The sequence below is a fragment of the Tenrec ecaudatus genome, chromosome 6 (genome assembly GCF_050624435.1).
Source record: "Tenrec ecaudatus isolate mTenEca1 chromosome 6, mTenEca1.hap1, whole genome shotgun sequence".
NCBI lineage: Eukaryota > Metazoa > Chordata > Mammalia > Afrosoricida > Tenrecidae > Tenrec > Tenrec ecaudatus.
Window position 1 is genome coordinate 173,908,712 of NC_134535.1, and position 23,620 is coordinate 173,932,331.

The 23,620-nt window shown below is 42.7% G+C and overlaps 1 protein-coding gene across 8 annotated transcripts in view; it reads right to left on the bottom strand.

Moving 5' to 3' along the window:
- Positions 1-17,440, bottom strand: part of ABI1 (abl interactor 1) — a 101,450-nt gene extending 84,010 nt beyond the window's left edge. For 2 of the 8 annotated variants that reach the window (XM_075552542.1, XM_075552537.1), the window contains exon 1: positions 17,179-17,439. In XM_075552542.1, coding sequence (XP_075408657.1) covers positions 17,179-17,295 — 117 coding nt within the window. In that variant the 5' untranslated portion in view covers positions 17,296-17,439. Of the gene's footprint in view, positions 1-17,178 lie in introns of all 8 variants that reach the window. The other 6 variants (XM_075552543.1, XM_075552538.1, XM_075552544.1 and 3 more) reach the window with 4 other exon arrangements.
- Between the last annotated feature and the right edge of the window lie 6,180 nt (positions 17,441-23,620).

Below are 23,620 nucleotides of genomic sequence, written 5' to 3' on the forward strand. Positions count from 1 at the left end.
ACCAAGCATGACTTTTTTGATCTTCACTTAAAGTATGGTAAGGACTCCCCAGGAGGCCATAGGTGCAGACTGAGAGAAAGGAGGTAATGTGACAAGAGTGGAGACTGTGGGCATGTGGGCCACTTCTTCATGCAGCTTACTTGTTCCTTCAGGTCCTGCTTTGGCCCGATCTCGTATATACCACTTCCATTTAACAATGGAGTGTTGCTGCGCACGTCCAACTTTATGATTACGTGGGTCAGACAATACCCAGTTCATGATAGGTAATTCAGGCCTCATGGTGACTTGGTGGCCCATGGTGAGGCGTTCAGTCTTTTTTAGTCGTTGGGGGCACTAAATGTAATAGCTTATCCTTCACTGTAGTAGGAATATCTCGACATGCCCCACACCACTGGACCCCTAGACATTTTACTGATGTGGAAGGTACCTGAATCTTTGTTGGGTTAATTTCCCAACCCCTTGTACGCAGATATTGTACCAATGAATCTAGAGTCTTTGATACATCCGCCTTAGTGGGTCCAATCAGCATAATGTCATCAATATAATGGACCAGTGTGACATTTTGTGGAATAGACAGGTGGTCAAGGTCCCTTCGGACTAAATTATGGCACAGGGCAGAAGAGTTGATGTACCCCTGGGGCTGAGTTGTGAAAGTACATTGTTGCCCCTGCCAGGTGAAGGCAAACTGCTTCTGGTGGTCCTTTGAGACTGGTATTGAGAAGAAGGCATTAGCCAGATCAATAGCTGTATACCATGTACCAGGAGAAGTATTAATTTGCTCAAGCAATGTAATCACATCTGGGACAGCAGCTGCAATTGGAATCACCACCTGGTTAAGTTTACGATAATCCACTGTCATTCTCCAGGATCCATCTGTCTTCTTTACAGGCCAAATTGGTGAATTAAATGGGGATGTAGTAGGAATCACCACCCCTGCATCTTTCAAGTCTTTGGTGGTGGCACTGATCTCTGCAATCCCTCCAGGAATGCGGTACTGCTTTTGGTTTACTATTTTCCTAGGTAATGGCAATTCTAATGGTGTCCACTTGGCCTTTCCTACCATGATAGCCCTTATTCCACATATTAGGGATCCGATGTGGGGGTTCTGCCGGATCCAATGATGCATTCTGGAACTGGGGAAATAACCACAGGATGGGTCCGGGGGCCCACTGGACCCATAGTGAGGCGTACTTGAGCTAAAACTCCATTGATAACTTGACCTCCATAAGCCCCCACTCTGATTGGTGGGCCTTCAAAACATTTTGGGTCTCCTAGAATTAGTGTCAGTTCTGAGCCAGTGTCTAGTAATCCCCGAAAAGTTTGATTATTTCCTTTCCCCCAATGAACAGTCACTCTTGTGAAAGGCCGCAGGTCCCTTTGGGGAAGGCTAGAAGAAAGACTAACAGTATAAACCTTCAGTGATGTAGCAGGGTCCTCCTTACAAGGGACCCGGCCTCCTCTTCATTCAAGGGGTTGTAGGTCTGTAAATTGGCTCAGGTCTGGGAATTAATTGAGTGATCGTGACTGTCTATTCTGCTGTTCACCTGATCTACCATTCTTTCGCCTTTACAGATCATGTAAATATTTAGTAGGCGTCCCATCTATTTCATTCCTAGGGACACCGTGGCTAAGTAGCCAATGCAATAATTCCACATAAGACAGGTTGCTTTATTGAAAACTTGTTGTCTATTATAACCATGCCCACCCTGTCTCTGTTGATTCAGTGCTGACACCTGCCCTCTACCATCATGGGGACCAATCAGCCCCATTGTGGGCAAATGTCAGAGTTCGCTTAGGGCAGTGCCCACTGTTAATCCTGGTGCACAGAGAATATCAATTACAGGAGTCTTAAGAGATGCTGGGGCCCACGTCACAAACTTGATCCTTATGGTTGTGGTAAAGGGTATGTCTTCAGGACACCCCCGTTTTGGATCTATGGGAATATCTTGATAGATCCATTCTAACATACCAATTTCTCTAAGCTTTTCGATGCCTTCCTCTACAGTGTATCAAGGTAGGTCAGGTACTTCAAGTTGGTCTAATCTAGGCCATCTGGCAGTCCATGCTTCATTGAACCAACCAAATAAAGACTTAGATCCTTTTTTAGCCTGTCTTTGCAGAGACATTGAAAGAAGAGTCTGTGCTTAGGGGTCCCATATCCAGAAACTCAGACCGGTCTAATATTACATTTCGTGCACCAGTATCCCACACCCTTAGTAACCATTCCCAGGCTTTTGCTTGTACGATTTGAGAACTCGAGCAGGTCTTTATGTGTGTAGTGCGCTTCTTCTTGGATAATCATCTCAACCTCACCTTTAGGAGGGTTCTGAGACTTCATTTTAGTGACAGGTCTAGTGGAAATAATGGGTGGTGAGGGTGTTTCCTGGGTGCTCTCAGCAATATCTTGCGAGGCATCTTCCTCAGGTAATGCTACTGATGCAGCCCCACCTGGCATATCAACTTGAATAATTTGGCTAATCTGCTCAGGTGTTTCTAAGGGCCCAATATCCTCTTCTTCTGGATCATCAGCCCATATGTTCCCATCCCATGTTTCAGGGTCCGAACTTTTCCCAGTTAATGCCCTTACTTTGGTTTCAGACACTACTCTAGATCTGCAATTCTGCCGTTGTAATTCAGTCACTCGTATAATGAGACTCTGGACCTGGTTCTCAGCAATGTCAGCTCTTTTAGTAGAGGAGAGAAGGCTCTCCTTTGTAGCACAGATGGAAGTTTTGAAATCTGTTAGTCTGCACCTGAGGTGTGCTTTTGAGGCTCTGAGATCATCCCTCTCCTCAATCACACTTTCCATTGTACAAAGGACCAGCCAACCAGCTTCCCTATACTTGTCATTATCACAAAACTCCTGGAAAATATCAAACATACCTAGAGCATCTCCTTTATTCAGCACGTCATCTACCGGTGGTGCTACTTTAGGTATTATCTTTGCTATTTCACACCATGGATTAGTAAGGGTAGCAGATGTATCCACATCAAGACTAAATAGGTTGGAAAGCCAATTTAAGAAATCCATATTTATGGTTTATTTCTCTAGAAGCACTCCTGGTACCAAAATGTGTTGGACAGGGTTCTCTAGAGAGACAAACCAGATTTCTGGTAATTATATATAAATATATTTATAAAGATAGATATATAATACAAGAAATGAACTGTTAAATTATATACAGATAGATAATACAAGAAATTAACAGTTAAATTATAAATCAGTGAGACACTAGCAGTCCTTTAAGGCTTGAGAGCTGCCAGTTGCCAGTCCCTTTCTGTAGAGAGAGCTGGGCTATATATATTCAGGCAGCAAAGAGCAAGGCAAGTCACCAACTGTCGGTCCCCAGCTCCAGAGATGAACATTCCAATCGTGTGAGATTAAAGGGACCTCAACTTGCAGCGACACAGTCCATAGGCTAGGCATCCCACAGGTAGTGTATCCCTTTAAACTGAGGCACAGAACAAGCAAGGTGAGGCTCACCAAGCCATTTATCCCTCCGCCCTTCAGTTAATCCTACTTGTTTATCAGCCAGGCTGGCACAATAAACTATCGCATATCACATCAGCTGCAATTGTAGGCTGGACTGAGGAAATGGAGGAGAACATATGGATAAAGACAAACATTCTGCCCTAATATGGACTCTGTGCCACATACAAGCACTGTAGTTTTACATTAAATACATCACTTAACCGAATGAGCAAGGAGGAAAAAGTTATTTGGAGGGTTAAGTAATTTGCCAAAGGTGACAGGACCAGAAAGAAATAGCCTCCATTGGCTGTAAAGGCCATGTTGCTTCCACGATGGCGCACTGGCTCCTAGCTGATGATTCAGAGAGGGAGCAAGGTTTAGTGCCTGTGTGGCACAGTGGCATGAACTGAAGCAGGAATGTCCTCTCAGGCCAACCACTCCTAGAGCTTCTTATAACTAGTCTGGGTTCCACATGAAGGCAGTGGGAGGGAACAGAGAGTAACGTGGAAAAGTTGACTTTTTCAAGAGTTAAGAATGCTTTTAAAGAAAAAAGAGAATGCTTTTGACCTTGGAAGTGATTTTCTATATAAGGATTCTATAAACAGCAACAAAAATTAAACATGTAACACTTTTCAAAGTTAATATTCACTTTAGTAACTAATTCACATCTTTGATGTAAACCCAAGAATGAGACTCTGCTAGAAAAATTACTTAAACAATATAAAGCATCTTTCTACCAGTGACTATGTATGTAGAGTGGCAAAAAAAAAAAGACAAGTGAGGCTTTCTCCTCTGGTCAAGATTTAGTCCAGGAAACTCAAAGGGACACTTCTACCCTACGCTATAGTGTTCCCTCCCTGTCAGTCAGAATCGACTCAATTGCAATGAGTGTAAGTTGAGATGTGGAGTGTAGTTAATACCCTCATATTCAGTACCAATGCTTTAAGAAGAAGAAAAGGAAAGAAACAAGGTTCTATAAATACTAACAAAAGTACCTTGTCCTACCACTGATTCTATTTCCTCAATTATATCAGCTTACAATAGGCTCACAGAATCAGTCTTGCCTTTCCCAGCCCAACGATGCAATAATCACAATTTCCAAACCGAAAATCAGCACCAGTACGACACTATCTGGAAAAGTACTTTTTCCCTAATGTCTAATTATAAAAGGAAGAGAATCAATTAATAAATCTTTATTGAAATAAACTGACTGAATTACAGAAATTAAAAAAGAAATTCTGAGATGTGGAGTAATTCTTAACAGTTATTCCAAAAAATGTGAGATGTGAACAGAAGGGCATTCTGTTCATACAAGTAGGTTATACAGAGAAAAGAGGAAGACATGGGTGGGATTTATTTTAATAAATTACCACATACTAAATCCAAAGGAAATACTTTAACCACGAAGAAATCTAGAGAGGTCCAGAGTATTAAAAAGAAAGTTACTCCTTGTGGTATACTAGCTCAAGTCCAGTTTTGGCCCATCAATAGCCATTAGGTAGGGTAGCAGGCTCTCCAAGTTCAGGGGGCTGGTCAACAAACTATGACCCTAGAGCCAAATACTACTCCTGTTTTGTGGATAAAGATTTGCTGAACATAACCACACTCATTCGCTAACGTACTGTCTATGGTTCTTTTGTTATGATGGCAGATTGGAGTCGTTGGGCCAAAAACCACCTATGGCCTACGAAACCTGAAATATTTGCAGTCCTACCCTCTGGATAAAGAGTGTTTGGCTGTTCCAGATCTACAACAGTGACTCCCAACCAGAGTTGATCAGCACTTAGATAAAACATTTTAAAAATTCCAAAACCCTACACAAGCTCAAAAAGCCATCTGTCTCCCTTCTCCAATCCATCCTGTACCACTGCCCAATCAATCTTCCTAAACCACCCCCATCTTTTGCATGAAAATTCCAAGGATACAAAACAAACTTGATGAGAGTTAGAGGAGGGGGAGGATTGAGAAGGAAATTTGAGGACAGTAAAAGGACAAGTTTATGTTTTGCTTCAAGTACACTTATTTTAGCCTATTACAAGAATGCGTTTACCTGGCAGCACTGTGGGATAAGCATCAGATGACTAACCATGAGCCTGTCAGTTCAAGCTGGTCCAGCTGCTCCAAGAGAGAAAGACGAAGCTACTACCTGCTTCAGTGAACATCCAAAGCCTCAAAAATCCTTTATCAGGGTGATATGAGTTTGGTGCTCTTTGGAAAAACAAAAAAAGACCCTGCTGCTTGACATTTTCTCTCTCCATAAACAACACTCTAATAAAACCAAAATGTAAAACCTTACAAAAATAACAATTACACAATGGATGGATGGATCGTGATGAGCTATACAAGCCCCCAATAAAATGATTTTAAATAAATAACAATTACTTCAATTAAATATAAATACTACAGTCCAATTTTCTCTGCTTTAGACTTCATGCTATATAATGTATCGCTCAGTAATGTCTACATAACTTTTTTAATCATTGTATTGGGGGCTCGTACAACTGATCACAATCCATACATCCATCCACTGTGTCAAGCACATTTCTACATAACTCTCTATGTTTAATACAGAGATCTCACAACACATTACATTACTTAGCACAGGTCTTACAGACCACAAATCACTACCGTATTCACAGATCGTTACACACCCCGATAGCTTCACCAGGCAGTGTTTCCTTCGGTTGTATGGAGTCGTTACAATATAGCTTCCCTGTTTTGTTTTGGGGGGGAGTCACAGCCTACCACCAGGATTCGAGGCACCAGATACCCACCGCTGTAGTCTAAACTCTCACCATCTCAAGAGCAATCTCCTGTATCACCTTAGGTTTCCCCCAATGTCTTCCTGAGCTGCTTCCAATCTGTCCTCTACTCTGTAACAACAGTATTCTTTTAAAAAGTAAAAATGATATGTCACCATCCCATGTCTTAAAACTTTTCAATGTCTTCTCATCAGCCTCAGAAAAACAACAAAGACTATTAACACAGTCCATAAAGGCTGGCTTTGATCTGATCCCTATTGCCTCTTCTCTAACCCCACCCCTTTCTCTGTCCTCGGTTCCCTAAAGTACAAAGTATAGCCATGTTCGCCAACACTTGGATTTTATTCGCTTTCTGGTTTGAGCATGTGCAGTTCCTTTTGGTAAGAACAATGCCCCTCCCCCCAGCCTCTTCACTGTGTCCCCCATCCTTGCAGTCCCCACCCCAGTTTTATGATTAATATACAAGTATATTCACTTGGCAGTTCTCAACTTCAACATTATTTCTTTCACATCCCAAGCTAGATTGGGGGCCCTGCTACACAGTGGGCTTCAAAAAAGTTCATGGAAATGGAATTAGAAGACCATCAGATTTTTCCACTGTTTTTTTGAAGACCCCTCCCATACTAGGATAGGGTCCTAGTTCATACATGCATACATTCATTCCAAACAAAGGGCATTTGACCACATCTCTGTGATTAGTAGTTGCCGCAGACAAGCTCTCTCGGTAATACAGTGGTCTTAGATCAACTGGGGTGCCTTCAAAATAAAGGTCCAATCAAAACAGCGGTTTCCAAGGGAAGTTAAATTCAAGGGACAGTTAAATTCAAGGCAGAGAGGTCAGTTCATGACGTTATTAAGATTGGGTAGAGAAAATCCTGCTAGATGTTCTCAAAGGACAGAACAATCACAGAAGTCTATTAGACATTAGAAACACACACACATTTATGGAGAGCTACATTGGAGAGAAAAGTCAAAGTTGTACCAAGGAATCCCCTCCCCACACCCCACCGTCCTATCGTCACCTGCTCATTCTTCGAAAGTTAAAGGCTGCAGTGCATTTAGAAATCTTACCCATCCATCCTACAGCGGTCATCTAGCCTCTGCATGTTTCCCTTTTTGTTCCCCACACTCAAAGAACACGAAAAAGGAACATAATCTGAGTTCCTCCAGGACGTCAAAACTGCCATTTGTAAGTGGTATGCGTGTAGGATCCTTTACCGAAGGGTCAGCGATGGAAACACTGTCTTCCTAAATCTAGAAACTTCGATGGAGGATATGGCAAGAAATCATAGCTTCACATTTTTAATTTTTAAGGTTTCCACAATTCTGGAGCAATCCCCTTTGATTTACTTGTACAATCTTGTCACCCTATATTTTCTCTTGATAAATTTTAATATAGTTTCTGAATAATTTCATTGGTGGGGGAGCCATCTGTTATTCCTTGTGAGCAGAGATTATATTATATTATGTAATAGGCAGTAAGTTGGTGAATAACTGTCAAACTGAAGCACACAACACGCACCTTATACATTTCCACTTACTGAGCACTTGTTCTAACTGCTATGGTTCCAATTATAAACTTGGCAGTAATCTTGTATTGTTCAAAAAAATAAGCGCTGGACCAGTTTGTCTGAATGTTATTAATTTTAGTGGTACATGGAACCAAAAAGAAAAGGATTCTCAATCTTATGAAAGAATAATAGCTTGAAAGAGAAATGAATTAATCTGAAGCCTTTTTTCACAGAAAACGCAAACTACTGGGCCTCTGCTCAGGCCCTCTTCTCAATGCAAGAACACTTGTTCTAACAACCTAGCATCCTGTGATGCTCACCCTCCCGGCACAATCTCTTAAGACAAAATGAATGCATAAACAAATGTAGTGAAGAAAGCTGATAGCGCCCGGCTTTATGGCTATCAAAAGATATAGCGTCTGGTGTCTTAAAAGCCTACAGTTAAGCAAGCAGCAATCTAGCAGAGAAGCGACAAGCACACATGGAGGAAGCACACCAGCCTGTGTGATCATGAGGTGTCCACAGGATCGGGTAACAGGGATCAGAAGACCCAACACAAACAAACAAAGAAACATATTGTTGAGAACAAGGGGAGTCAGAGTTAAGACCCCAAACCCATCTGTAGACAAGGGGGACATCCCCTCACAAAAGGGTCACAAGGAAGGGATGAGTCAACCAGGGTGCAGTATAGCTCTGATGAAACACATAATATTCCTCTGCTTCCTTGAGGCTTCACCCCACCCCACCCCCGACCCCACCACTATCATGACCCCAGTCCTGCTTTTCACCTCGGGCTAGACCAGAGCATGTGCACAAGGAATCCAGGTACAGGAATGGGAGTAGCAACACCAGGAGGGTAAGGGAAAGGTGGGGAGAGGAGGGACGAAAGAGAGAACTGAGAGAAAAGATCCACACATCACCACCCCCCTTGCCCCAGAGGGATGAACCACAGAAACCATGCGGAAGGGAGACAGCAGCTGGTGTGCGACACACCTATAATAATAATTGGTAATTTATCAAGGGGGCACAAGGGTGGGGAGGTTGGGGGGGAAAGGAGCTGATATTAAGGGCTCAACAGAAAATAAATGTTTAGAAAAGAATGATGGCAACATATGTACAAGTATGCTTGATACAATGGATGTACGGATTGTTGCAAGAGCTATAAGAACCCCTAATAAAATAATCTTTTAATTAAAAAAATAGAGGGGGGGAAGCAAAAGGTGAGCAAAAATGAAAGCAGTGGCATCAAGCGTGGACACAGGGTTCTATTTGTCAACGCCAGACATGCCCGGAGACCCGGGAACATTTAAAGACATTCTCCATAAAGCATTCTATTAAATTTTAACCCTTGGGAGATTTTCTTAAGAATAGGTGGAATAAAATGGGAAGTACACATAAAGCATTTTGGCTGCATTATTTGATTAAAATTGATCTGCATGCTACGCTATTTTGTTCACAGTATACCCTTTTTACTTTAAAAAATAAATGACAGGCAAACTTTTAAAAATGAATGGTTATTCAAAGTTCAGTGTATGCAGGCATCCCTCGGGAAATTACCCAAGTGAGTTTGTCACTTCAAAGAAAGTGGCGGGCAGGATTTATTACTAGTAATAAAATTGAGCCTTTCAAGCAAAAAATTAGAATTTTGGAAAACCTGTGCTCTTTGTTGCAAGGCTATGAGCTTTTGGCTATGTAAGGCGGCCTGGTGACACCTGTGTGGATGTTAGTATGATTTTTCTTCATACTAAATGTGTCAGCATTCGGAATACTCACATACATTTGCAAACAAGTATTTTCCAAATGACTCACGCAATGGATTTTAATACAAGAGTATAAAACGTTACCTGATATGGCTTCAGAGTCCACATTGCAACTAACCTGTAAGAACCTGCCACCCTGGAAATAATGAAAATGTGGCCACACTGTGAAAATGTAACCACTGTCAGGAAGCAATCTGTCCAAAAGTTGTTAAATGGGAACCTAAAACGCTGTGAAAATTTTCACCTAAAACACAGTAAACTTCCTTTTTCCCAAAAGAAACTATCACCTGCCCAGTTTTTAATAAGAATTTAAGAGAATGCTCTATAATTATGTTATTGTTATCGTCTGAGAGAAGGAAACACTTCCCAGTCCTGCGTCATCCTCACAATCAGGTGTGCAGACCATTAGATTATTCAGCTCTTTTATAAATGGAGTACCAATTCCATTTTCCAGTTAAATATCTGTATGAGGTCAAATTTTCTTCAGAACACAGAAGTACATATAATTCAATTGTTTTCCACTAGCTAGTCAATAAGTAGTAATGAAAAACAGTGTTGTTTTTCTCAGAACCTTTGCTTGGGAAATAATTTTTCCCAAAACATACCATGTTGAAAATTTTAAGCTTTGTTGTGTTCATTATTCATTAGTTTATTTTTAAATAAATTATCAAATGTTTTAAACTTTTCAGTTTCCATTTATAATACAGTGAATACCAACAAGTATAACCCATTTAGAAGAAAAAGTGCTCCGTGTCCTCAATTTTTTTAAGTGAGGGGTCCTGATACCATAACTTTGATTACTGCTGGTTTATATTTAAATACTTAATCAGAGTATGATGACTAAGGTATTTTAATATAGCTTCACGTTTATTTTTACTCTTCAGTAAGACTTACTGAGTATTTCAGAATTTTTAAAGTTAAATCAATTCCTGAAAAAGAGACTCAGTGCCTGGATACCTTATCATGAAGAAGTCCTGGTGTGCAGTGTTTAAGCGCTCAACTGCTCATAGAGAGGTCGGCAGCTCCATCACACCAACCACTCTACGGGAGAAAGATGTGGCACCTTGCTTCCAAGAAGGAAACCCTTTGGGGCAATTCTACTCTGTCCTTCGGGGTTACGAGGAGTCGAAACCGTCTGCACCGCACCTTAATGGGTATGGGAACAAACATTTGCTACCAATAGAAGGAATGGGAAAATGAAATTCAGAGTTATCTTTTGGAGAAAAAAATTGAACGAGATCAGAAGCACACTCTTATGAAAAGCATCAAAAGTAGAAAGGAAATGCTTTGAAAATGATGGCAACGTATGTATAAATGTGCTTGACACAATGGATGAATGTGTGGATTGTAAGAAATGTAAGAGCCCCAAATAAAAGTATTTAATATAATTTTAAAAAACATTTTGTTACTTAGAAACCCTGAAAGAAACTGGGGAGAGAAAAAATAAAAAAGAAACCCTGTAACTACTCTAACTCATCATTACCCTATATAGGGTATCCAATCAGTAAATTTTCATGGGAGCAGAAACAGCTTCATCTTTGGGGTAAATAGCCCAATGTCTACCTAAAGCACCACCAACCAAAACTCCAAAATCATTGCCAGTGAGTTGGTGCTGACTAATAGCACCCATATAGGACAGGGTAGACCAGCCCCTGTGAGTTTCCAAGATTGCAACTCTTTACAGGAGTGGAAAGCCCCATCTTCCTCCTGTAGAGTGGCTAATGGTTTAGAACTGCTGACCTTGCAGTTAGCAGCTTAATAAGTCAAAGCATAAGCACGAGGGCTCCTTATTCTTGTATAGCAGTACCCTATTCTCCTCAATCACTTTGTCTTGAGAGCCTGCTTTGTTTTGAAATTGAAGCTACTTGAAACGTTATTCTTTACCAAACTCTACTAATTATTATATAAAATTTCTTACCACAACTGCGAAGCTGAATTAGATAGGAAAGACAGGCAGGAAGAAAGGGAAAGGATACAGAGCTCGGTGAAGAACCAGCCTCCACAGCCTGTAGTTCCACACTGCAGAAATTACAGCAGTCCCCCAAACTACAGCATGTCTTTTCTTGTATTTGCAACTTAGACTTAGATTGCCGGCCAGCTAGCTCAGAAGCAACAAAGCCCACAGAGCCTAAGTGAATATGAGGTGTTGAAGGGACCAGGTAGCAGACACCAAAGAACAAAAACCATCATTGTCTGATCACCTGCCCCACATAAATGCTGAAGACAAACGTGTGCATAAGTAAATGTGGTGAAGAAGGCTGATGGTACCCAGCTATTGAGAGATATAGCGTCTGGGGACTTAAAGGCTTGAAAGTAAACAAGCAGCCATCTAGGCCAGAAGCAACAAAGCCCACATGGAAGCAGCACACCAATATGTGTGATCATGAAGGGCCGAGGGGACCCGGCTTCAAACAAAGGTGGGGGAAAAAATCATATCACCGTGAATGAGGGGAGTTCATAATGGGGACCCAATGCCCATCCGTAGACAGCTGGACATCCCTTGCAGAGGGGTAGTGGGGAGGAGATGAGTCACTCAGGGTTCAGTGTAGCAACAATGAAACTCAAAACCTTCCTCTAGTTCTTGAAAGCTTCCTCCCCCCCAATTATCATGATCCCAATTCTACTTTGCAGACCTGGTTAGACCAGAGGATCCACAGCGGTGCAGTAGGGATCTGGAAACACAGGGAATCTAGGACGGATGAAACCCTCAGGGCCAGCAGTGAGAGTGGCAACACCAGGAGGGGAGGGGGTATAGAAAAGGGGAACCGATCTCAGGGATCGACATGTAACCTCCTCTCTGGGGAATGGGCAACAGGAAAATGGGTGAGGGGAGACGCCAGGCAGTGTAAGATAGGATAGAGTAATAATTTATAAGTTATTAAGGGTTCGTGAGGGAGGGGGGAGCGGGGAAGGGAAGGGAAAAAAGGAAAATGAGCTGATTCCAGGAACCCAAGTGGAAGGCGAACTTTGAGAATGATGAGGGCAACAAATGCATAAGGGTGTTTTACTCAATTGATACATGTATGGATTGTGATAAGAGTTGTATGAGCCCCAATAAAATGATTTATTTTTTAAAAAAAGATTTAGATTGCATTGTCAAAGGAAACAATGATGAAATAGTTTATGTTCCCACACTTGCCTAGCAAGAGTTATTTGTTCCATGTATCACAGAACTAGTCGAGTTCTAGACGATACATAACATTACACAACATGCAACACTTAACATGTGAAGTCTTATGTGAAATAGTCTACATAGCAGAAATCCTGATTGCCAATTACTAACTGTATGAGCTAACAAAGCTTAATGAACTCAAACAAACAAACAAACAAACACTTCTCTGAGTCTGAAGTTCCTTATGTGTAAGGGAGCACTGCCTATCATGGAGAATTTAGTAAGGATTAAAGGCACAACCAGTAGAGACTGTGGCAAAGTAAATAATCATGAAAAAAGCAATTTTAGCACTCTCTAGTGTTGCTTATTACCCTGTCTGCGCATTCTTTTTGGTCCTGACACTGTGCTGAACACCCTACTGAGAATTTCTTGGGAGAGAATTTGGAATTGAAAATTTTGGTTTTACCTTATTCACTATAAGCAATGTAACTTTAAGCTAGATATTTACCATCTCTGAACCTATAACTGTTAGCCTATTACCTAAGAAAAGACAAAAATATTATAAGATAATAATAATATTTGACAGGTCATGAGTCATCATAAATTGAACAGTACCAGAAATGTTAGCTTTTCAGTCCACCTATTCAAAAATCACCTGTCTTCTAAGATCAAATGGGCACAACAAGCAAATAAGCATCGACTAAAGTAACAGGCAAAAAGCTAAGTAATCCACAGTACGATGCTACCAACAGCATCCCCTTTACAGCTCCAGACTTTAGAATACACTTGTTTAATTCAAATGACACTCTGGTTGGTGGAATTCCAGGCAAAAGAATGTTTTCTTTTTCTTTTTCTTTTTAAATCAAGTTAAAAAAGTGAAGCTACACAGAAGATTTTCTGTCCTTGCCCAAGCTAGCAATTTGCATCCTGAGAAAGCTAGCTTGAGCCCTGTTCACCCTTTGTCACTTAGCTTCCCTTCCCACTCCCTGAAATAGTTCCCACAACACGGGCAGTGTGAACCCCGAGATTAAGCAAAGGAAACTGGTCAAATGAACGTGTGCTCAAGTTAGCGTGACTGTTCTCAACAGAACCCACTAGGAAAATCCAACCTAGTCATCCCAAGGATAATGGAGAAAAGGCAAAAACTTTTCCAGTCTTCATTAATACATCTTTATAACTTTCTGTTTCTAATTATCGTTTCCCCATAACAACTTAAAAACCCACCTTTTTTTAAGGTTATGCAATCTTATTAAAAAGTTTGCTATTAATAATTCAATTTAATAATTAAAACACAAGGAGCTAATCAAATGCCCCAAGGGCTCAGTTGTGCTACAACCCAAAGAACTGGACTGCACTTCAATATTGTGGGAAAATAACAAAATAAAATTTGAATTCTTTGGGAGGCTGGGGGACATGAGCTGATACCCAAGGCTCAAGTACCCCTGAATATACACCAGTTACTCAGAACAAATCAGTCTTCATCTTCTTCACCTTGCCTGAGACCCTTCGGAAGGGAGCTACTGACCTGATAATACAGCCCCATGTTAAAGAACTATTTAAGTATTAAGCTAGCCATGGTTGGCTATGCATGTGAATTTCATCTTGCATGTTGTTAGGATCCCTGACAGAACCATAGATTAAGGCTACTAACCAAAAGGTTGCCAGTTCAAACCTACCAGCTGCTTAGCAGGTAAAAGATGAGGCTGTCTACTCTTGTTAGGACTTGCAGTCTCAGAAACCCTGTCTGGGGTTGCTATGAGTCAAAATCGACTCCATGGTGGTGGGGCAGGTGAAAATGGAGATGCTGGGCAAGTTTTTGCAGAGCTTCCAGACTAAGTCAGACTAGGAAAAGTCTGGTAACTGATCCATCTACTTCTAAAATCAGCCAGTAAGAGCGCTCTGAATCACAATGGTCCCATGCACAGCCCTCATGGGGATGGGTCATTGTAGACTCAACAGTATTTCTTTCTGTTGTGTGTGGAGTAACCATGAGGGGCAGGCCGATTCAACAGCAGCTAACATTAACCCGATGAGAAAACCCCACAAAAGTAAAAAAAAAAAAAAAAGCCTGTTGCCAACTAGTTGATTTCCACTCAGGGGGACCTGGATATATTAAACTAAAACTAAATACAAAATAATAATATAATTAATCAAGAATTCAAGAGGGTGGGAGGGAGGTAAAAAAAAGAAGGGCTAATACCAAGGGCTCAAGCAGAAAGTAAGTGTTTTGGAAATGTTGATGGCAACATATGTACAAGTGTGCTTAATACAATTAAATGACGGAATGTTGCTATAAGAGGAAAAAAGGATAAAACTGAGTTCCATAGGATTTTGTTGGATATGATCTTTACATAATTCAATGGTTAAGCCTATCTCGCAATGCTGCACGGTGGGCTTGTACTAACAACCTGTTGGTTGGTGGTTGAGCACAAACTATTTGCACTGATTCAGCAACAATGGTTCCCAACTTGACTCAAGTTTAGGGCCATAAAACAAAAAAAGCCTTAGCACCACCAGCTGTGTGACTCTCGGACACAATGTTACTAATCCTTCTTTTACATGAAGGACTGTGAGAAATTACAGAACTGATCTAATTAGGAAAATTACCAATCAAGTTTCCAAATGTATCAAAGTACATGATAATAGCAGAAGCGGAAAAGAAAAGGAATCAGAGGAACAAGAAAGTCTTTACAGCATTCAACTATCTGAACAAGAAATAGTCAACAAACAGGTTAAAACAAGTCTACAACTACCAACTGTTGGCAACATGTAACACTTACCACACCATATACTTGTCCGATTTCCCAACATGCAAAACAAAAGGGAGCCTCCCCTCACAAAGCACTTGCCTTCTGACTAATAGGCCAAGAGATGGCTTTTCTGGATTGGGGGCAATCTAGTCTCCTATGCTCTCCCTCTTGAGTTTTACAATCTTTAAAAACCTTCAGCAAGAAAGGCCCACCTCAGTTCTAAAGCTTTTCACGCTAAGCTGAATAAAAGCTGCATTTTTAATACACTACCAATGTTTCTCTAGTTGCAAACTAGATCCATATATCAGATAGATATGAAGATGTTTCAGGCTAAACAATGAGGTTTGCAGAAACAAGTAATGCGATGGATATGGCAAGCATTCAACAAGTTTCCTTATCAGTAAAATTCCTAAAGTAAAAGCTTGGGGGTGGGGGTGGGGGGGGATCTGTGAAGATAAACTCCCAGCAATGCTACGGATGATACACAAAGTTACTAATATAGAAATTGAGAAATATTTGAAATACTCTGAAAACAGTTTCTCCCTCTAAAAATAAAGAGGAAACGCGTTTGCCAACACAGAAACTTGTTTTTTAAAAATGATCATCACAAGGGAGGCATTTCCAAAAATACTTGACTTCTGGAATAGCAATAACCCTAACCTTTCAAAGCAGGTTTTGGTCATGTCTCACCAAAAACAAGCAAAGGGGGGTAGGGGGGGACACATTAAGTTGATAATGGACTCCTGCTTTATTTGTTTCTACAGCAAACTGTTGTTTACACAGTTAAAGATCTACAACCCAAACTCCACATACAACAGTCACTTCCAATCATTAAAATAAAAACAAACAAGCATCTGTCACCGATAAGGTCCCAAGAATTTTCTAAACCATGTACAATGACAGCCATTCTATCAACCCGTTCAAAGGCTTGGGATCCATTTGCATTCGCATTCTATACACACGCTATTTACATAGGTTGGAAAGGGAAGCCTCTATTTTGTTACTTTTGAAGCCAACAATTCAGGGACTTGGGGGAGAGGAAAAAGTACGTAAGCAAGCCATGTTTTCCAAATAGTTCGGAAGAGTTCGTGTTTTACGACAACCTTAAACAACCTCTATATCACATTATAGTGGAGCGGAAGTGATCATGACGGGAGGGGAAACCCCGACTTAAAAACGGACAGACAGGCAGATTTACAAACCTTCAATTAAAGGAACTTAAGATGAACTTCTCTCGAACACCCTCCCTTACTCCCCACCCGATTCCCCGTCTCCCCGGGGAGGTCTGTGTAAATGTGACTCATGACAAATTTTCTTTTTAAGAAATAAAAGACACACCCTCTGGATGGAATTGACATAATCGCCCCCACCCCACCCCACCCTCGCCCGACAGACTCACACCCCGTTTTTCCTCTCCCTTCTGCCACTTCTCCCTAGCCTCTCGCGGGTGGCTTGGCTGTCCCTTCTGGCCGGGCCAGGGCCGGGGGGCGAGCCGGGAGCGCGGGGCAGACGCGCGGCCAGCGGGGAGCTGCCGAGGGGTCGAGCCCGCGGGGAGGCGCGCGACGGGGGGGCCGCGGGCTGCGGCGGGCTCGGGCTCCCATTTTCTCTCTCCCCTCAAGGGTTGCAACCACCAGAGCCACTTCCTGTATCACAGCCCAGCTCCTCAGCCCTGCCACTTGCGCCCGGGGGTTGGGGTTGGGGTTGGGGTTGGGGCTGAGGCCAGGCAGGTCCCCACCCCGCCCAGTGGGCTGGTCACTCCGGCGGCCAGCCGCGGCTCCTCCGGCCGACCCGCACCCGCCCGCGTTCCTCACCTGTATGTAGTTGTTTTCACAGTAGTCCGCCACCCGGGTCAGGTTCTGGTAACTCTCTATCAGCGCCCTCTTGCCAGACGGGATCTCCTCCTCTAGTAACATCTGCAGCTCTGCCATTTTCCACCCCTCTGCATCGCTTCCTCCCGCGTTAAAGAGACAGCGGCAGCCCGGTCCGCGGAGGCGCCCAGCACCTCACAGCCCGGATACAAACCCGCCTATCCGCCCTCCCGCCTGGTATTGTGGGACGGTCCCTCCTCCTCTTCCTCCTTGCTCTCCCCGCCGGCTCCGCGCAGCCGCCCCAAACACGTCTTCTCGCGATCATTCCTAACTCCCAAGCAACGAGATTGCGCACGGGCTTCTGGGAACTGTAGTCTCCGATGGGCCCGGACGCCTCGCCTCGGGGCGGGGGGGTGGGAACCCGGAGGAGCGTGATCAGAGAAGTTTGGCCTAGGATGGAGATTTTAGGTCTGGCCTTTTCTGACGGCCCGATAGATGGCGCGACAGGATGATTCTACGTAGGACACCCCACGCATTCCCAAGGCTGTACAATGGGAGGAACTCTAAAGAAATGTCAGTCAATCAGAGCCATCTAGTGGGACTAGTATTAAAAAGGGCTATGACCTGGAAAACTCCAAATATTCACAGGTACTCCCTGACTTAAGATGTATTCGAGTTACAAGATTGCACTTATGGCCGTCTCCTTTTTGTGATGTTTTCGTGCTTTATTTAAAATCAGTAATAGCTCTATAATTGGGTGATTGAAAGAAAAGAAAGAAAGAACGCTGGTGGCGCTGCCCAGTAAGCCTTATGCTCTAACGGCAAGGCCACCACCGCACTGTGCCCTGTGGGGTCGCAATGAGTCGGGACCAATCCGATGGCAGCGGATTATCATTAGACCACATGCCCAGTTAGGTGCCCTCCAATTGCTCCTGACCCTGCACAACAGAACTAAGCGCTGGCCCATCCTGCTCCGTCGGCGTCATTTTCTACGTGGGTACTATTGTTAGAGCCACTGGGTCAGTTCGCGTCATTGAGAGCTTTCTCCTTTTTTATTGGCCCGCTACTTTACCAAGCATGGTTCTCTTCTCAAGAGAATCGAACCCCCTGGAATAACATGTACAAAGCATGTAAGGCAGTCTTGCTATCCATGCATCTGGCTATCCTTCTAATACAAAATGGTTTGTTCTTCTGTCAGTCCATGGTATAGTAAAGATCAACACCAAAATTCAATGCACTGTTTTTCTCTGGTCTTCCTTATTCATTGTCCAGTTTTTGCATACTTAGCAAGATTTGTATACACCATGGCTTAGGTCAGGCACACCTTAGTCCTCAAAGTGACATTCAAACACTTTAAAGAGTATTTATACAGTGGCTGCAAAAATGAATCCAAACAGAGCAATGGTTGTGTGGTTAGTAGAGGACTGGGTAGTGTTTGGTTCTGTTGTTTGTGTACATAGGGTCCCTGAGGGTCAGAATCAACTTGGCAGCACCAAGCAGCAACAGTACATAACTGTTGATCTTTCCAGCAGGTATACAATGAGTAGAGAACACATTCTCAGAGAACCGCAGACTTCTACAAAATTAGTTTAGATTTTGTTTTAAATTAGTTTAAATATTGCATCCCAGGACACTTCTTTGGAATTGTGTGATCACAGAACAGAATACAGGGAAGCAGTATGACACAGTAGATCCAGAGGTGAGAGTTATTGCCCTCTGCAACCACTATGTGACTATGGTTTTACCTAAATCAATAACTTAAATAAACTGAAGGGGTTACCTGACAGTCTGTGGCTCTTAGGGGCCATGGAGACAGTTCCAATTCACAGCGACTCTAGGTACAACAGGAACAAGACACTGCCAGTGCTGTGCCGTCTCAGAAATGTGTGCGCCCACTGTTGCACCAACTGTGCCGATCCATCTTGTCGAGGGTCTTCCTCTTTTCGTGCTGCCCCTCTACTTTACCAAGCATGATGTTCTTCTCCAAGGATGGTGTCTCCTGATATGTCCAACATACATTAGAAGTCCCTCCAACTTTGCTTCTAAGGATCATTCTGACTGTACCTCTCCCCAGACAGATTTGTTTGCTCTTTGGCAGTCTGTGGCATTTTAAGCGTTCTTCTTCCAGTGTTCTTAATAAAAAAAGAAAAAAAAGAAATTACCCCGCGTCCACTCTGACACACAGCGACCCCATGTGTTGTAGGGTGGAACTGTGCACCATTTTTCCAATGACTGTGATCATTAGGAAGAGATCTGTAGACCTATCTACCAAGGTACCTCTGGGTGGATTTGAACCACCATTTTGTCAATAGCTGAGTGCTTAACCATTCCCACCACCCAGGGGTTATAACAGGGTTGTGTCAAAAACAAATGCACTGCCATCAAGTCAATGTGACGCATAGCGACCTTATATAGACTGTCCGTCTTCATAGGAGCAGACAGCCTTCCCGTCATTCTCCACAGACTTTGCAGGGAGCAAGCCAACCCATCATTCAGGGGTCCTTCTAGGACTTTTATAGGCTTCCATTGTTTTTTCTCCTTGCTTTCTTTCCAAATTAACATTATCACCTAGGAGCTCCCAGCAAGAGAAGGAGGATTCAGTCAGCCCTTCATCCATGAAGGTTAGCAACTCTCACACAAGACAAGAGGACTTCTGAGGGCAGGATGAGTATTAAATCAGGCTTTGATTTTCAATGTAATTTATTGGTTCTCATAGTCCAGAGCCATAATATTTTAACAGAAAAAACTCATAGGCCTAATTATTAATTTAATGTAGAGGAAAAGATCTTTCTTATACTTCTAAACCAAGTCACTGCAAAATACCAGTGTTATTTTCATTTAGAACAAGTCATCATCAAAAAATTATTAAAATTTTGCAATGAATTAAAAAGGTAAAGTACCTAAGATGCTAAGAGACTATAACTTTCAACTGAAATTTCTCCCCCTTCTCCTGTTCCAGGAGCTGCAATAGTTGCAGCAGAGTTTGGATAAATTAATCTCTTGTTAATTTTGGAAGCTGTTGAATTGACACATCCTCCTCCACTTCCCTTCCTCAACATCACTAAGATGTCACAAGCCACCCTGACAATCGGAACAGTATCTGAAGCACGTGTCTGGGCCAACAGAACAAGCACTATCCCTCCGCACTGGGAGCTAGGGACAGCCTTCTCTGGACTTTGTCCCCAAACTAACCCAACGGTTTTATAAAATCCTTAATGGTGCTTCTGTAATTTCTCTGCCTGACTGAACTCTCCTACAGCCAAACTCTGATATAGCTGAACAAAACAACATTTTTTAAAATTCTAAAGTTCTTTTTCTTTCACTCACTCACTGCCATCCAGTCAATTCCTACTCATAACGACCCTGGAGGACAGAGTAGAACTGCAGCTGTGATTTTCTAAGACTAATAAACCTCTGTGGGAGCAGAAAGCCTCATCTTTCTCCCCTAGTTTTTCTTTAGATGCATGGTAATAGCAATGCAAACAAGCGTAAGGAAAAAGAAAAGAATAATTTTACTATGAAAATTCAGAGCTTAGTCACAGAACAGTTTACTGTTCTGTGGGGACATGTGTGCTCCTGTGATGGGAGAAGCTATGCCACTGGTCTTCCAAATTCCAGCAGGGTCATCTAAGGTAAACAGGTAGGTTTCAGCAGCGCTTTCAGACTCAGCAAAGACTATGAAGAACGTCGTAAGTTGTGCACTTCTCAGGAATCAGCCACTGAAAACCTTATGCAGAGCAGGAGCACACAGTGAGGTACTGAAAGGCTCATGAGTAGCAGCACAATCTTGTCATATACAGTGCCGGAGAACGAGCCCCGCAGGTCAGGAGGCACTCAAATACTCCTAGGGAAGTGCTGTCTTCTCAAAGGAGAGTCAACCATTATGACGTGAATGGAGTACAACTTTTGGGAGCTTCACTTGCTGGTAGTGCCTGACTCAAAATGAAAATAGCAGCTACAAACATCAATTACGAATCAGAACTTGCAATGTGTGAAGTATGACTCTAGGACAATGAGAAGCCATCATAAATGAAATGGAACGCATGGAGATTTAGTGGGCTGAAATGAGCTGGTATCAGCCACACAGTTTACTATGTTAGGAATGACAAGTGCAAGGCCAGTGGCGTTGTATTCATTGTCAAGAACACATTTCAAGATCTAGCTCGAACTAAAATGCTGCCTGTGATGTCTGTCCTCTACAAGGGAATCCAGCTAATACAAATTATGGGAGTAGGACCAAGGAAATGAGGTGCATAGAACGCATCGGTGTTGCTATCCTGAAAATGAACATAAAACAAGCCAGAGAAGGGGTACCTGCAGTCCCTTAGAAAGAACTCGGAGTGAATCGCATCCTTTGGAACAGGGTTACCTGTGCTGAATTACCTCCTTCACTCAGAAGGCAGAGCGCTGCAACACCGGCAGCAGAATCATGTGGCTGGCAGGAGACAGTGTGCAGAGAGACCTTCCCCTTTCCACGGAGCAAGAAAGCTTAACACCTTGCTGGCAGAATGGGGTTTCTCTGACTACTTGGTGGAGATAGGTTTGCAAACCCACAGCGCTAGAGCTGTGCACCTTTGCCCTGAGACTTACTAGTAGACTGTGGCTTCTGAGAATTTATCAGAAAAACTAACAGAGCTTTGTAACATTTGCCAAGCAAAACAGAAGTCACGGCAAGGGCTTGAGAGAAGCTCCTCTGCAGGCAAAGCGTAGAACAGGTTGCCCAGGTTGAAAACCTGCGTCCTGAAGATTCCTGAACCTGAATAGTGGCCTGCGATTACAGTCTGTGAGTTCTGTGTGTAATGACTTTCACAACACCAGGGAAGTAGAGGGGTGCCAAAGCAGCAACCGCTTCATGTCAACTTCAGAAAAGGCTGGAGGGAGAACGTGCTTGACCTCCATCGCATAGGAATCAGCCACGGGCTGTTCAGTATGATCCTCCTCCCTGTGAAGCTAGAGGTCAGACCCCCTTCCACCATGCCATTTCTAAAGTGCCCTTGTAGGAAGGTAGCCACTGCATCTAGATGATCAAATTCAGTGGCCTCTAATTATAACCATTTCTGTCTCTGCCTGTTCAGTAGTCACGCTGCCTCCTCGATTCCTGATTTATTCATTTGAGTGTTCTCTCTTTTTCTCATAGTCAATTTAACTAAAGGGTTGTCCATTTTGTTGATCTTTTTAAAGAGCCAACTTCAGGTTGGTTGGCTTTTTTCTCTTCTCTATTACCCTCACTGGCATGCTAATTTTATTACTTTCCTTTCCCTTAGTTGGGGTTTAGTTGGTTTTTGCGGTTTTTTTCTGTTTGAAATCAGTTTATTAAACATTTTGGGACTGAAAACAAATTTGAATAAAAGCAAGTCTGTGCTGAAGTCATTTCCTGCTGTGTGCAGAAATGCAAATAAAATGTGCATCACTTCCTCTTTTTTTTAGTCATTTTACTGGGGGCTCGTACAATTCTTGTCACAATCCATACATCCATCCATTATGTCAAGCACATTTGCACGTTTGTTGCCATCACCATTCTCAAAACATTAGCCTTCTACTTGAGCCCTTAATGTTGGCTCATTTTCCCCCTCTCTCCCCACCCCCACTTCCTCACAAACCCTTCATAATTCATAAATTATTATTTTATCATGTTACACTGTCCAATGTCTCCCCTTGCCCACTTCTCTGTTGTGCATCTCCCAGGGAGGAGGTTATATGTACATCATTCTAATCGGTTCCCCCTTTTCACCCCACATTCCCTCCACTCTCCAGGCATAGCCACTCTCAGCACTGGTCCTGAAGGGGCCATCTGTCCTGGATTCCCTGTTTCCAGTTGCTATCTGTACCAATGTAAATCCTCTGGTCTAGCTAGATTTGTAAGGTAGAATTTGGATCATGATAGTGGGGGAAGGAAGCATTTAAGAACTAGAGGAAAGTTGTATGTTTCATTGTTGCTACCCCGCACCCTGACTCGCTCATCTCCTCCCCACAAGCCTTCAGTAAAGGGGTGTCCAGTTGCCTACAGATGGGCTTTGAGTCTCCACTCTGCACTCACCCTCATTTACAATGATATGATTTTTTGTTCCTTGATGCTTGATACCTGATTCCTTCGGCAGCTTGTGGTTACACAGGCTGGTGTGCTTCTTCCACGTGGACTTTGTTGCTTCTGAGCTAGATGGCCACTTGTTTACCTTCAAGCCTTTAAGACTCCAGATGCTATATCTTTTGATAGCCGGGTACCATCAGCATTCTTCACCACGTTTGCTTATGCACCCGCTTTGTCTTCAGCAATTGTGTCAGGAAGGTGTGCATCCTGGAATGTCAATTTAATAGAACATGTTCTTGCATTGTATAAGTACTTGAGTGGAGGCCCAACGTCCATCTGCTGCCTTAATACTAAACCTATAAATATATGCATGTAGATCTATTCCCCCCCATCCTATATAAATATATTTACATATGT